The sequence below is a fragment of the Lactuca virosa genome, chromosome 1 (assembly GCF_052849685.1).
Source record: "Lactuca virosa cultivar CGN04683 chromosome 1, Lactuca_virosa_CGN04683_v6, whole genome shotgun sequence".
Taxonomy (NCBI): domain Eukaryota; kingdom Viridiplantae; phylum Streptophyta; class Magnoliopsida; order Asterales; family Asteraceae; genus Lactuca; species Lactuca virosa.
Window position 1 is genome coordinate 152,086,817 of NC_136426.1, and position 17,546 is coordinate 152,104,362.

At 34.2% G+C, this 17,546-nt stretch overlaps 1 protein-coding gene across 1 annotated transcript; it reads left to right on the top strand.

The window, feature by feature from the left end:
* Positions 1-1,685: 1,685 nt before the first annotated feature.
* On the top strand, positions 1,686-2,465 carry LOC145122178 (protein DOG1-like 3). Its single transcript, XM_079057829.1, has one exon. The coding sequence runs from the start codon at positions 1,686-1,688 to the stop codon at positions 2,463-2,465; it is 780 nt and encodes a 259-aa protein (XP_078913955.1).
* The last annotated feature ends 15,081 nt before the right edge of the window (positions 2,466-17,546 follow it).

Below are 17,546 nucleotides of genomic sequence, written 5' to 3' on the forward strand. Positions count from 1 at the left end.
TATATATATATATATATATATATATATATATATATATATATATATATAAGAAGAGCCGAAGAGCCCCAAGGCCAATCTTTTGACCATTATATATATATATATATATATATATATATATATATATATATATATATATATCCCAATACCATACATTTAGCCCAAGAATCTTTATCCATTACTTTGAACAAACGTGTTAAATAAGCTAGATAAAGCATCTCAAGGTTTATTCTTCTTACTATGTGGGACAAGTCCCACATAGTTATTTTCTTACTAACAAAGTTCATTGGTGTGTAGATGGAGATGGGGTCTGCAAATTTCTAGGTTTGTAAACTCAGAACCAAGCATTCGATTGCGTGGTGTACGTGTATGTGTATGCGTCTGTGTGTGTGTGTGTGTTTACCATCATGTTATCTAGACTTTTTCTTTGCTAAAGTTTTGGCATAACTGTCCATTAGTTACAAATGAATGAGAAACGCAAAGGTAAGCAATTTGCGAATGAAATTTTTGGACAAACATTTCATACGTTTTCAGTTTTAAATGAGTTCGTGTTCCAAAGGTGTTTATGTGTTTATATTTTCTTGAAGGTTCTTTACAAGATTTGGGTGTGATCGAGAGAGAAAGAGGAGGGGGGGGGGAGGGAGAGAGAGAGAGAGAGACCATTTCCATATTAAATTTCATTTTTTTTTAAAATAAAAATAAAAGAAAACCTCATAAATGGTCTCTACCTTAGTGAAATGACGGAAATACCCTTCACTTAACGGCCAAAAGCTGGCGGAGTTAGCAAAAAAGACCAAACATCAAAATTTTTGAAAACACATGGACCATTTGTGAAATTTTTTTAACTTAGACACTAAACTTCAGAATTTAAAAAAACACCAAGACCAAAATGATGTTTTTCTTGAATTTATAAATAAGTTGAAGTAAACTAGATAAACTTTACATATATTTGAGATTGGTACTCAATTCCTTAATATTAATTATGCATATGCATGATATTGACAAACAATGTTTTGCACATTGAAATATATATTATTTTTAATGATCTGATTTCTTTGTTTTTATAAAATAATAGATAATTAAAATAATAATTTAATAACAATAACAATAATAATAGTAATAATGTCGATAAACATATATATATATATATATATATATATATATATATATATATATATATATATATATATATATATATATATAAACCCATGACATATAACAATAGGAAAGTTTTGGACTTTAGGTTTTTGACACCATTCTATTGGGTTTCATACTTTTGCTCCCTTCAATATTTACCTACGCAATCTCTACCCAGAAGTATATCCAATTGTGCAATCTCCACCCAGAAGTGAACCCTACTGTATACTCTTAGAGTTCATCGTCGCTCTTATATGTTTTTGGAAACTGTCGCTTTTTGGCCAATTTTTTTTAGAAAACTCTAAATTATTTCTAACCCATGCGATGACTATTTCCTTGTTTATAATTAATTATTATAACAAATAATAATATTTATAAACCAACAATTAATAATAATAATAATAATAATAATAATAATAATAATAATAATAATATTTTTTGTTGTGATAATTTGATAAAAAAAGAAAAGATACACATACGATCATTGGAGCTACCTTTAAATATTTAATACGTCCCCTAGAAGTGAAGTCAGGCTACACAGGAGCGCTCTCATGATCGAGCACGGAAGCACCCAACGTCAACCATTCCACATGTTCTTTGACTGTTGGCTCGGCGAGCTAAGTACCACCCTTGAGCAGCTCGTCTCAGCCGCCAACCACCACAAAGACGATGATGATATCGAAGACGACTCAGACTTATACTTGCTGAATGGTAAAGCTGTAGGGCACTACGAGGAGTACTACAAGGCTAAATCAGATGGAGCAAAAGGAGATGTGCTTTCGATGTTTACACCCACAAGGCTAACAAAGCTTAAAGATGCTTTTTTGTGGATCGCCGGATGGCGGCCGACGATGGCTATCCACCTGCTGTACTCCAAGTCCGGAATCCAGTTTAAAGCCAATCTCAGTGATCAAATTCCGTTATTTAGCTGCGGGGATTTAGGAGACTTGACTTCGAATCAGATGTTCCGAATCGACGAGTTACAGAAGAAAACCATCCGTGAAGAGAGAGCTGTAACCGAGAAAATGGCGACTTTACAGGAGTCCTCGGCAGACACGGACATGGTAGATTTATCCAACGTGGTGTCGGAGATGATCAGGAAGAAGAACGTCGATGGAGGGAGGGATTTTGATGAAAGAGTGGAAAAGGTGATAGAGGAGAAGAAGGATGAACTGGAGAAGGTGTTACACATGGCGGATGTTCTGAGAATGGAGACATTGAAGTCCGTAGTGGAGATACTGACGCCGTTACAGGCGGTGTACTTTCTAATCGCTGCCGCGGAGCTTCACCTCCGGCTACACGAATGGGGCCAGAAGATGGACGCGGCTTAGTTACCTTCAGTCGTTTTCTTTTTCGTCGTCTGTAATTGTTTAATCAAATCATAAAATGTAAGAGTCTAAATCAGAGTGTAGTGGACAAATAAAACCTTCTTTGGTTTAATCACTCCTCTTTTTAATCGATGTTATTGTACACATAAATTCCTTTACGATATACTAAGGGGTGTTTTGCCTAAGCTTATTTATTGTTTATTTTTCGGGCTTATTTTTTATAAGTTCAATCATAAGTTCGGTTTATTTTCTTAGTGTAAATCATAATAAGCTCAAAGTTGAAAAATAAGTTAGAAAAATTAAGCTTATAAAAAATAATTTCGGAAAATAAGTCATAAATAAGCTTAGCCAATCACCCACAAATATTAATGAAACAATAAGAATATCAGCGAAATGCGAACTAAAGACATATGTAAAAAAATAACTCAATACCTTTATATGCAAACTCATTGTTGACTAAAAACAATGGCTAGGTCGTGCTTGCCCCCGTTTCGGGGGCGGGGGCGGGGACGAGGGAATGGAGATATTTCGGTTGCGGGGGCGGGGGGATGCACTCAACATCCTGCTTGCCACCGTTGACATCCTTACTCCATCCCTTGCCTGCCACGTGTCGATGTCCGATGCTTCCACCCATCATTCTTCTAGAAGTCGCCACATGTCACCATTTCGTGGTGCCACATGTCACATTTTCCTAAGGCCACGTCGCCTTGTCATTGCGAGAGAGGGGCATCTGACACTGCCATTTGTCGCCCCCGGAGAGTGCCACGTCATCGGTGTACGCGGCGTAAATTTTTAGATTTTCAAAATGTCGTAACTTCTTCATACGAGCTTCGTTTTCGACGTTCTTTATATATATCCGGAAATCTCTCGACGAGATCTACAACTTTCATTGAGACTCCGTCAGCTAATTTTGACTTTATATTTAAAACTATATTTTAAACAGGCTTAGACAGTTAAGGTCCATTAAAAATTCATAACTTTCTCATATGATATCCGTTCTCGATTGTCTTTATATTGATGGAACCATATGGACGAGGTCTTTAACTCTCGTTTATATTGTTTTTCCTAACAATCAACCGATCTCTTCTTCGGTTTCTGAGCCGTATAATGCTGCGTTGAAACTTCAAAAAATCATAACATCCCCTTACAAAGTCAGATTTGGACGTTCTGTATATGCATACTCTCGTTTTAATGATTACTATGACTTTCGTTCATAATACTTAGGCTAAAAATTAATCTATCGAAAATTCACTTTTTACGATACGTAGATTTGTGCCGGTTAATCACGAAACTTCGAAGAAGTATAACTTCTTTATACGAAGTCGGATTTCAACGTTCTTTATATATATCGAACTGTTGTCACATACACAATAACTTTGGTTAAGGTTATTTCTCCTAAATAACTTTCTATCAAAAAGTCATTTTTATTGCTTTTAAAATATTTAATAGACTAGCCCGAATCTGCGGGCGTTACATACTCCATGGTGATTACCACACGATGGAGACATGCTCTCCACCCCGTAGAGACGAGTTTTCACCCAAATCCATTCCAGCTTCAAACAATCATAACTTCTTCGTTTCAACTCCATTTTAGGCGATCTTTATATGCACGCGAAGGTATTGATGATCTCCACAATTTTTTCGAGGGATTTACTTTATCACGTTACAACCCGAAATCCCAAAAACAGGAAACGTCCCGAAACTGGATGTTACAAGTTTGTAAAGTCAAACAATATATATCAACTCAATATATAAACTAGGTCAACATTCCCGAACCACTAGCTCGTCTCTAAGTCCAAAAGCATCATCAAATAAAAATGAAGACATTCAAAGTTGGTATATAATCTAAGCAAAAAAATATTTAATTGAAGTAATAGTACTCAACCAATGTAATAAATATTGAACCTATGTATGGATACTTAATCCAAGTAATGGGTATTCAACCCATGAAGTATGTAATCAACCTAAATAAGGATACTCAATCCAAGTAATGGATACTTAATCTAAGTAAGGATATTTAATCTATATAATGTGTATTCAACCTAAGGAATTGCTAGTCAACCTAAATATATATACACAATCCAAGTGAAGGGTACTCAATCCATGGAATAGGTACACAACCTAGGTCATTAGTGTCTGGATTATAACTTTTCTTAAAATCCACCCAAAGAAAGGTATGTAAAAAAATTCCAGATTTAAAATCCAAAAGCATCTCAAAATCATCTCAAGTTATCTAAAAGAAATCCACAAAGAAAACTTATTCTCAAAATTCCTTTAATCAATTTAAAGGATGTTCTCGTTTTTTCTTACATAAAATTATTTTAATGAAAAAATAAAACACCTCGGTACATATAGTATTAGGAATACATATAGTATTACAGACCATAAGGAAAGAAAAATAAAAATATACCATTATAATGGAGACATCTGTTTATAAGATAGAGTACTCACCTTAGTTTACAGTAGATACAGAACTACACTTTTAGCAATGTTTGTATGACTAATTCTCGGCTATACATCAAAGTTAACTAACTTATTAATCACTTAATTAATCTATTAATGAAATAAACATTAGGATAACTTAATTTATGCCCTACTTAAGCTTCTTAAGTCATTTGGGAAGCAATGGAAGTGGTTTGAGGTGAAATGGTTCAATTAAAAAAATTATAAATTTTCCTTTTTTTCCGGCGTATTATGTAGACAATGTAATTAGCCTATTCATATAACTTGTCTTGTAATTCCCATCATTCACCAAAACGTGGTTCATGTCTAATTATGGTATTAACTAAATGTGGTTCTTGTCTAATTATCGTTTTGTTCTTTAATGGAATAGACCTTAATCCTTCATTAAGAACTTCTAATGACATATGTAGATGGAATAATACCTAACAACTTGTTTCACTACATTAATACGTCTAGAAGGAATTTCTTCCTCATTGGTCTCAAGGGGTGGGTTATAGTTGTCATTGAAGGGAGGTGGTACTCTATGATACCCTAAACCCTTGGTTTGATCATCTTTAAATGTTAATTGTTTTTCTATCATGGATGCAACTACCTCACTTGACACATCAAATTTATTAAATTTGAATTCAACATATTTATATTTAGCTTTCAATGCATCAAGTTCGGTAGTCAAGTTAGCAAGTTGTTCCTTAACATAATCATAATTCATATATTTATTACTGTATTCTTCTTGAAGTTTTCTAAAATCATTGGTTTTGGCCTCTAGTTGTGCTTTTAAAGGTTTTTGGGCCTTCCTAAGTGTATATCCTTCATATTTAAGGTCCTCATTTTCCCTTTTTAGCAAATCATTTTGTTCACGAAGAAACTTAATCGTAGCTTCATAAGATTCAAAACATAAAACTTCATTGACCGGGATGTTTGAGGAACTCATTGTTTACCAAAAATGCCCTTTGACTATAAAACTCAAAAGTCAACCTTAAAAGTCAAATTTAAAAAGTCAAACTTAAAAGTCAAACTTGAAAAGTCAAACCTAAAAGTCAAACCGAAAAGCTAAAAGTGAAAATTTGAAAGTTAAACGAGAAAGTCAAAGTTTAAAGTCAAAGGTCAAACTTGAAAGTCAACGTCAATTTTTTTTAGGTCAAAAGTCAATTTAGAAAGTCAAAAATTAAAAGTCAAAACTTTGGGTTGAAAATGAAACTTTAAAATTTGATTTTTTTTAACAAAAATATAGCCTTAGAACCGAAAACGAAGTTATTTGATCGAAAACGGGTTTACAGCTAGAAACGGATTTACGGCTGTAAACGGGTTTACGATTGTAAACGAGGATTGCAGCTGTAAACGGGGTTTGCGGCTGTAAACGGGGTTTACGACTGTAAACGGGTTTCGTTGTTTACGACCAAAATATGCAAATTTTCACATTTTTAGCTCCAAAACTCGATCAAAAACCCATTTTTATGAAAAACACGAAGAACAAACCCCTAATATTTTGTCAAAAACTATCCAAAAACATAAAATCCTTCAAGAAAAAGTGCAAAAGCGCTCCAGATCTTGCCAAAGAGATTGTACAATCCAAGCTCTGATACCAACTGTAAGTCCCAAAAATTCGCTTGATGTATCAATTCGATCCGCTTGATGGTGCGGAATCCCAATCAAGCGGATGATGCAAGATCAAATGGAGAAGAAGAAAAAGAAGAATAATATGAATCTATGATGTATTGATGATAAGATTGCTGCTCCAACACAAGATTCACACACATACACACACTCTTCTTCTCTCTACTTTCTTTCTCTAGCACATGCTCTACCACTTGTGTCTCTCCCTTTTACTCCTCACCCCTACATCTATATATATATATATATATATATATATATATATATATATATATATATATATATATATATATATATATATATATATATATATATATATATATATATATATATATATATATATATATATATATATATATGGACTGCAAACTCAAGGCCCAAACCCAATGCTAGACCGAAAACACATGGGTTTTCGGTCCAAGCTACAAATAAACCAATTAATATTTTCGGCCCAAAACAAAAATAATAAACGCTTAGAAAATTAAGCAAAGTATAAACCATATTTTTGACCCAACAATTACCTACTTTGTAAGTTTGGTGGATAAGTGAACCTGACTAAGTAAGGTCTCTATCGACTTCCTATTTATCTTGCTAGAAAGCATGTAGTTCCTTGAACCAGTTGATCCCTAATTTTCCTCCATTGATGTATCTTTCATCATTGATTTTGTTCTAAGAATGGGTTTCCTTCATCATATACAACCCAATCGAGGTAATTCTTTTAATGTTGGAGCAAAATCAGAATCAATGTCATGGAAGCCGAACTTTATCTTTGTTAACCTTAATTTTTTGATAGGTTTTTACCCATTTATTGTATTTATAATTTTATTTATTTCATCATCTTAATATTTTGATTAACTTTTAGAGGTGTTGGTTTTAGCTTGGAATAAGAGAATGGCAAGAAAGTCAGATGATTATCTTGATCCATGTATGTTTTCTTAATGACTGAAAATTCCTATACAAGATATTTTGAAATATTAATTGCAGAATCTTAAATTTCTAGGGATTTATAGACCTACTGGGTATTAGAGGGTTGAAAATGATCAATAGTTTAAAAAACAACGTTTGAAAAAGTCTCATAGATCTTCCTACGATTCTTATGGTTTCATGGAGCAGGGTACTCCAGGTGTCGTTGAAATGTCAAAAAAATCATTTCTCTTTCTTTCTTCTATTGTACACACTGAAAAGTTTCTCATCCTTTTCTAGGTATTATGAAATTGGTATGAGTGGTTTTTAACTGTTCTATTAAACCTTTAAAACTTATGTTTGTTGGCTAGACGTTGAGCATTCTGATAATTGTATTGTTTCAGATGCCATCTCCTTCAAAATTACTGATGACATGGACTACAAGAAAAAAAATATTGTTTAGTGATGACCAGTCAACAAGGAAAAAAGTTAACCATTCTCAAAATGGAAATATACAAGTAGATACAAACAGAATTTTGTGTGGTAACATTCAGAGATCTTCAACTATTGCATTTGGTGGATAATCAACAGATACAAATGCTTAGACGACCTATGATCTTTTCTGTAAATGAATCGTCTCAAAAACATAGATCAAGCATATGTGATTTCACGTAAACTTTTTACAAATTATCATAGCAATCTTGCAGTTGGGTGCTACATAATTTTGATGTTTTAACAGTTTTGCTGGATACCATGATACTTGAGAATGTCCTAGTTAATCATAGATCTTTTTTTCATGTATTATAAGGAATATGAACTAAGTTGGAAGTTGCAAATGTGAAGAATTCATGCCATAATTGAAGTTGATTGGTGTGCAATGCACAAGGGTGATGGTGATTAGAGGTGACCAGTGGACTGAGATTCTCCTTTTGGAGCCACAGGAACAATCCATATTTGAAATTGAAAGTCTCAAGTGAGGGTTCGGTTTTGTTTAAGAAACTAGAGTTGATCCACGACATCTTATGAAGAAATATAAAGACGGCAGTGATTCATTTACTGAGATGAAACAAAGATTCATGAGTTTTAAAAAAAAGAAAAATACTTGTAAGTGGCAAAAATATGTCACTTGAAACATTCAAATAATGGAGTCCATTAATTAATTTGAGACATTGTTATTCTTAAAGAGGAAAAACTTAGAATGCTTCCCAAGCTCAAGCCCAAAGGTGTTTAATTATTATTATTATTATTATTATTATTATTATTATTATTTTGTTTTCAACTGTTATCAAGAATTCCAACTCTTTTAGAGGATGGGATACCATTCAAGTTTGAACCTATTGGGATGACTTGTTTTCATAAGCATATTCATTGCCATTTCGTATTTTAATTTATTATTTTTGAAATGTAATTTTGCATGTAATTTAAAGCAATGTGCTTTTATATATTGAGTAGTTTTTTTAGATGATTTCGCAAGCACTTTTTTCTACACGATAAAATGTCATTATACACCATTTTTTCTACCTGATTATAACAATGTATTTTCATTTGTAATACATCTAGTTGTTGACGATATTCATGAATAAATACCCGACAACCCCTTGCAGTATTCCCATATTACCCTTCGTGGGCCGTGCTTAGCACAGTCCTTAAACAACCCTAGTGTGTGTGTATATATATATATATATATATATATATATATATATATATATATATATATCATCTTTATATAAAAGGCTATCTTATATATAAAGTAATCCTAGTATATACATATATATTAACTAGTCATAAACATCTTTAATATGAAACCACCTTTTATATAAATAAACTGTAACTAGTTCTAACTAGTTTATTAAGATAAGTGTAAAATATAAATAATAATACTTTATGATATATTTCATAACTTGTTATTTCTCCAATAATTATGATTTCAATAAATAATAAATTCTCAATAGTAAAATATTATTTTCATGAAATCATAATTTTCCAATTAAATACAAGTGTTGATATATTTATTAATAATCAAATTATACCAATAAATAATCAATTGATGGGAAATTGCTATAAGGTGTGACCCTATAGGATCATATGTTATTAACAATATCATTCTATAATGACTCTTGGGCATACTAGATGCTTCAATCTCTCACTTGCACAAGACTCATTATAGATTGATATAGATAGTGGTGAACGTCTAGCAACATCTTACTGCCCCTAATAACACTTGACAAAGAATTCCATTCATCAACATCCAACTCCCAAAAGCTCAAAGCTTTAATTGATGTATAATGTAAGTTTATCAATTATCCATTGTTACAAACATCCTGTTGAACATGAGCCTTGGATCACAATCAATCTCATTTGTAATTCAACTTTGGGTAATGTGTGTTAGATTTCTAACTCTTAAAACATAAGACGAACACATTGTTGGATTAGGTGTCTAAACCCATAACTATAATTGGTATGTACTTGACCCGATGATAGCATGGTCCATTTAGGTTGTAACACTCTGGAACAATTTGATAGGATGGATACTTGAGAAAGAGGTTATTATGGTTTATTAATATATTATAAGTATAATATATTAATTGAGGAATCACATTATTTAATTAGTATTGATGAAGAATTAATTTGGTATTAATTTTGTGATCAAAAGAAACTAATTAAAGTTAAAGGAACTGATTAGCTAAATAAGTAATTCTTCTAGTCGGACTCATGACTCATATTGACTAGGGTTGGACTAAACTGACATGGAAGTCCACGAAAGGTTTAGCCCAAATGGCTTATGTAATATGAAGAGTCATTAGGGTTTGCATGGTTGTAATCCTAAGCTATAAAGGAAGATCCTAACAACTAAAATCAGTTACACTCATGCACACTAGTTGTTGGTAGCCGATTTTGAGCTCCCAAGCCTCTCTCTCAAGTCCATTCTCTTGTTCTTGGTTTGTCATAAGACATTTGAGGCATCACACTTGAGGTAGTAGGCTCCTAAAGATCAAAGACTGTTGGGTACAAAGTTATCCATGTATGACTTTGTAAATGGTTTGACTTTTGTAGACCCATTTGCATGTGGTGCTTTAGCCTTGTGACATGAGAGATAGAGAGTGAAAGAGAGACGTGTAAACACCTCTATATAAGGTGGGTTTATTCCACTTGTAGAGGTGTTCTTGAGAGGTGTAAAAGTTGAGTGTGTAAGTGTGTGTTATTTATGTAGACTAGATCTAGATCCCTTTTTGTAACACCATACATATTCGAATACATCTCTTAAACACCGAAATCACCGTGTTCATTGTGTGATCTTTAATTCCGCATGCCAAACCAAAGCTCATAATTCACATCAAATTGTATCAGAGCGGGTCTTCGAAGATCAACACGGATTTTTGAAGAACGATTCTCGGTTTGGTAAAATTTGTCACAATTGGAGCATTTTTGGTGAGTCTCTCTCTATGATCTCTCTTAATCTTGTTGATTCGTGCATTGCGTTCTTGATTTTTGATGATTTTGACTCGTTGGATCAAATGTTTTTTGAAAAACCCACTTGTTATGATCCAATAAATTTTTTCGTTGATCAAAGTCCAATCCAATCCAATAATCATGTGTTTGATTCGATTATCGGTTGTAACTGTTCATTTGAATTAAAAATCAAACTCAAAACTGAATTTGAAATCATTTTGATCCATATTCAAAAATATAAACAAATCTTCGATCGATTTGTAATCGTTGATTACAATTCATATGGCCCAAATTTCCATCAGATACTGTTCATTGAGCCCATACGTTTTTTTTTTGCTTTATCCGATATTACAATTGTTTGAGCCCAATGATTTATTAAACCCATTTGATACAAATACGTTGTAACTCATCTTCGTCAGATGCTTAAAAAGATGTACGTTACTAATAACCTAGACTCATGTTTTGTTCAACATAATCTTGCGTTTTTGTTCTCGTTTCCACTTTTATGTTAATCGATTAAGAGTTGTTTGTTATCTAGACTTGTGAATCGATTGGATTTGAGTTGTTCCATTACAAATTGATTATGATCAAGTCAAATTTGAAAAACGTCAAATTGTATCTTTGATTTTGATAAAATCGATCAAGAACATTTGAAGGAGATGAAGAACTATTGTTTAAACACTTTTCGATCTGAAATTGGACATTAGATTCATCAATTTCGTGTTTATTGATGTTTGACTTCGAAAAGTCAATCCCAGAAAAAGTCAAACTCGACTTATATGGGTTAATTCGTTGAATTAAAAGGTGAAATTGGCTTGTACAAGTTATATTTGGGTTGTGGATGTTAAAATCATACTTGATTTGAGGTTTAATTTCGAAATTTGCTTGGTTTGGAGTTCATGGTGTCGAACACAGTAAATGGGTTTTATTCGACTCTGAAAATCGATTTCGAAATTGGTTGGGTTTATAGTTGTCGAATGATTTTGAGAAGTGAATTGAGAATGAATGCTGAGATTCTGATTTCGAATGGATATAATTGATGTGTTAACGAAAACAAGAAATCGTGATGGTAAAGGCTCCCTGTGTTGGTCAATGTGCGAATCGAAGATTTGGAATCGAGATAAATGTCAACAGAGTTGTATGTGCTCGTGAATGTCGAAAATTGGGTTGGGGAAATTTCGAAAGTTTTGATAACGAATGGAGAAGAAAATTTTCGTTATTGAGGCAAGAAGATGAAAAAGTTTCGCAAAAATTTTCGATGAAGTTTCGTTACCTGTGTAATTTCGTTAAAACGAGATTGGGGAAGAAGAAACTCAAATTTTTCGATATTAGTCCCCAAAGTTTCGACAGTTTGACACATTTTACAAATTTCAACATTTGGGCAATTTTTCGTTAGTTTTGAAGAAGAATGAAGAAGTTTCGAAAACAGTCCCTGAAATTTCGACAGTTTGGCACAACATAACCAACTTCGACAATTGGGATATTTTTCGACATTTTGGGACAAAAACAAAACTTTTCGAAAGCAGTCCCTGGAGTTTCGAAATTTTGGCAGTTTTCGCCCAATTTCGAAAATGGACTGATTTTGCTGAGAAATTGAAGAATATGCATTTCAGGCCCCTGCAGTTTATGCGAATTGACGTTTTCTACCCAGCTTTGGAAAAGGGGGAGAGTTTCGAATTTTTGGCTGTTTTGGGCGCACCGGGTCAATGCAGAATTTTGAAATTGACAATTTCTACCCATTTTTGAGAAATTTTGTCAAAGGCGGTCCGTGAACTAAGCTAAAAATTGAAGATTTTTTTTTTTGGATTTTCCGGATTGAAGCACAAAGTTTATGCCACATGTTAAGGGGGAGTTTTGACACGAAAAATTCCGAATAGAGGACGTGCTCTTTCCTTGATGGTTTTATAATCAAATTTCGATTATAAAAATGGGGAGGAATTTATATGGAAATTCAAAGTTGAATTTTTTATATTACGCGAACTTGAAGACCGAAGTGACCTTGAATTTTTGAAGTTTATGAAATGATGCGATCGGAGATTCATAATTGATTTCAGTTCAAGATGGGTTTGGAATTATTGAAGATTTTTAGGGTGTGTTTTTATGCTCAACTTTAGGGTGATTATTTGGAGTTTGAGAAGCTCTTGATCATTTGTTGATGCTCGGTTCGTATGGTCTCACATCCTAGAACCCAAATTGAAGAATCATGGAAGAATTGAAGATTTGAAGTCCATCTCTACATGTGTCACGCTTGAGGCTCGGATCGCGTAGTTGCTCGATTTTGGAAGATTTGAAGCGGATCATCCATTCCTAACTTTGAGGGGGAGAATGTTGGGTACAAAGTTATCCATGTATGACTTTGTAAATGGTTTGACTTTTGTAGACCCATTTTCATGTGGTGCTTTAGCTTTGTGACATGAGAGATAGAGAGTGAGAGAGAGATGTGTAAACAGCTCTATATAAGGTGGGTTTATTCGACTTGTAGAGGTGTGCTTGAGAGGTGTAAAAGTTGAGTGTGTAAGTGTGTGTTATTTATGTAGACTAGATCTAGATCCCTTTTTGTAACACCATACATATTCGAATACATCTCTTAAACACCGAAATCACCATGTTCATTGTGTGATCTTTAATTACGCATGCCAAACCAAAGCTCACAATTCACATCAAAGACCAGCAAGCTACTACACAAGGTACTCTTGTAACTGTTTTATGATTTAAATGTTACCTTGCATGCTAGTTTAGGCTTTATGCTTTGGAAAAACAATGTTGCATGTATAATTAGAGAAAACTTAGATCCAAAGCATTAGGGTTGTATGTGCACCATAGGAATGTTAGAGTACATAAAACCCATCAGTGGTATCAGAGCCTAAGATGTTTTCTATTGTATTGATGTAACTGTGTAATTTTCAAAGTTGAAAAAACTGCAAAACTGGATTCTGCTAGAGCCTACTCGGCGATTCCATATATGAACTCGATGAGTAGGTGCCTTATGATGATGAACTCGTCGAGTTCATAAGTGCGCTCGACGAATTAGACTATCTGTGGGCAGAATCTTCGAGTTTTTGGCCTGTTTTGGATTAGGAACATTAACACAAACTGTTTTGGTTCATAAAATTCGATTTTAATGATATGGTAATGTTAATCCCCATCCAAAAACATGAAGTTTTTCAAGTTCTAAGATAACTACTTGATTTTTGTGAAATACTAGTTATTTGTAAAATTTAAAACTATCTTGAATATGAATCAAATTAGGTCAGATTGGTAAATGATCATCATATCATAATTGGACTAGTTAATTTGATCCATATGTGTTCTTGAAAAACTTCCATAACTTGTCCTCAAGTTATGGAATATGAAAAGTCTTCATTTATGAAACCATTAACTAATTTAAGTTATAGAATTCAAAGAGTCTTGAAAGGTTTCATAACTTGTCCTCAAGTTTGGAATTGGAAAGGTTTCATTTATGCAACATAAAAGTCCATAAGTTATGAATTTCAAAAGTCTTGACAAGTTACAAGACTTGCCCTCAAGTTTTAGAACTTGAAAAGTTACATTAATGAAACTTTAATTCCAAACCCTAGAATTTTAAAAGTTTAAAATTCAACCCTTAAACTATTATAATATTAAATTTTAATACTTATATATATATATATATATATATATATATATATATATATATATATATATATATATATATATATATATATATATACGGTAAGACTAGTCAGTCTTACTGTTGGTAGGCCTCATTCACGAAGTCGTTCTATAAGGGGGTATAAGGTTACTGCTTATAAAATGGTGGTTTAATGGGTGTCCACTCTCACCCACCGCTTCCTTGACTGGTGGAGGGTCGTTAGCCGAACGGGTAAGATAGGACATTAATTCTCATTAATAAGTATAATGATAATTATTAAAGTAACTAAACTTTTATAAATTCCCAATCGTAGTTACTTTAGGAAAAATGTGAAAATGGTGCTATTCCATGAAATTGCCCTTTTCACCTTGTTAAGTCGTTAGTGGAGCGTGTGTGGTTAACCGACACACTAATTTGGGACTGACAATGTGTGGAAAAGGGTAACTTGATGTTAATCATGGATCAATGGAGCGTGTGTGGTTAACCGACACATTGATTAGGTGATTTGTAACATTAAGTGTACCAAGATAATTTGCATGGTTATTCACACATTGTTTGTGATCCTCGGCATCCCAGTCACAAACTTAAAGGGTATAATCGAGATTTAAACATGTCATTGAAACATTCGCTATGAGGAAAAAGAATATGTCCTAGATAAAGAGCTGAAGGAGATTGATGAATCTACGGCTACTCCCGAACAGATTGCTGAGTTCAAGACCCATGAGAGGGACGCGACAAATGTGTTGTGTATTATGATTGCTACCATGACTGCTGAGCTTTAGAAGTCCTTTGCGGACTTTTGGCCTTATGAAATGCACTCGAATTTGATGGAAAGGTACCATCAAAGTGCTCGGCAGGAGAGGTATGAAATCATAGCCTCCATGATTACTACTAAAATGAAGGATGGAGAGTCTATCACGGCCCACCTGCAAAAGATGCAAAGGTTTGTGGACCGCTTGCTAAAGCTGAATGTCAATTTCGATGAAGAATTGGCAATTGACATTATCCTACTCTCTTTACCTCCTTGTTATGATCAGTTTCGTATGACTTATCATATGAACAAGGAGGATGTGACTCTAAGCAAGCTTTAAGGTCTTTTAAGGACTGTTGAAAGTAGTATTAAAGGAAAATCTGTTGTTTCTACTCCTACTACTACTGCCCCTGTCCTGGCAATTGGACATGGAAAGGGAAAGAAGAGGAAGACTCCTTCCAAGAGTCACAAGGGAAAGTCCCATGTTGGATCCTCTTCTAGTGGGACCAAAGTTGGTTCTGTCACACCCTCTTCCAATCCAAAGGAAGCCGAGTGCTTCCATTGTCATGATAAAGGGCATTAGAAGCGAAGCTGCCCCAAATACTTTCAGGACATAAAGGATGGGATGATCAAACCCTCCTTCGCAGGTATTCATACTATTCTATCTAATAACTCGTCACATGCTAATTCTTGAGTCCTTGATACAGGATGGGGCTTACCCATTTATTTTGATTTGTAGGGTCTAAAAAGTGGTAGGGATGTGGAGCACGTGAAGATGAACTTAATCATGGGGAATAGGGGAAAGTCGCCTGTCACCAATATTGGAGTTTATTCTTTATTTCTTAGTAATAATTAGATTTGAATAATTGTTGCTACTCGTCTGATATGGCGAGAAATATTATTTCTTTTCACAGTTTGTATGAACAAGGTTCTACCTTTTCTTTTAATAATGAAATTGGTTCAATAAATGCTTATTTTAATGGTGTAGTTTATTTTGAAACATTACCTTGCCATGGCATATATGAAAATGTGATGGTTATCGATAACTTAGGAAATAATGTGTTGCATATTGATTCATCAAATGATTTGGATAAAACATGCTTATGACATTGTCGTCTTGGATATGTTAACAAGAAACGAATAGCCCAAATCCAAAAGGATGGCGTCTTGGAGTCATTTGACTTAAAGTCGGATGACACTTGTGAATCTTGTTTGCTTGGAATGATGACCAAGTCACCCTTCACTAGCACTTATGCAAGGGGTAAGGGTCTGCTGGATCTCATACATACTGATGTGTGTGGACATCTTCAGAACCGCCACAAGGGATGCTAACCGCTTCTATGTGACTTTTACTGATGATTATAGTAGATATGGGTATGTCTAATTAATCAAGCATAAGTCAGAAACCTTTGAAAAGTTCTAAGAGTTTAAACAAGAAGTGGAGAATCAGCTGGGCAGGAAGATAAAGATGCTCCGATCCGATCAAGGAGGACAGTATCTTAGTATTGAGTTCCACGACTATCTTAAGGAATGTGGAATTGTTTCACAATTGACGCCACATAGGACACCACAACTTAATGGTGTGGCTGAGAGGCGCAATCGAACCTTGCTGGACATGGTTCGTTCTATGATGAGTCGAGCTTCGTTAACTATCTCATTATGAGGGTATGCCTTAGAGACTGCCACCCATATCCTTAATCTAGTCCCAATTAAAAAGGTTTCCAAAACACCTCACGAGATGTGGACAGGGAAGGCTCCCTCGTTAGCACAAATCAAAGTTTGGGGCTGTGAGGCTTTTGTGAGAAAAGAAACTCACGATAAGCTCGAACCTCGTAGTGGGCGATGTATTTTCATCGGCTACCCACATAAATCCTTTGGATATCTCTTCTATAGACCGAGTGACAATGTTTTCTTCGTTGTGAGCAGATGAGTCTTTCGCAAGAGAGAACTAATATGCCAAGATGACAATGGGAGGGAAATTAACCTTGAAGAGCTTTAGGAGTTAAGCGATGAAGAAACCTCAAACACTAGCGCTCAACCCAAGGAGGAAACTCCTGTTGAACCGATTTTCGAGTCCTTACCTCTGAGGCGTTCCAGTAGAGTTAGACAGAAACCTGAATTTTATGGTTTCCATATTACTTTTGAAGGTGATACATTTATCAGTGATAGTACACTGGTAAATTTGGATGAACCTAACAACTACAAGGAAGCCATGGCGGGCCCCGAGTCTGCGAAATGGAAAGAGGCAATAGACAACGAGATTCAGTCCATGTAT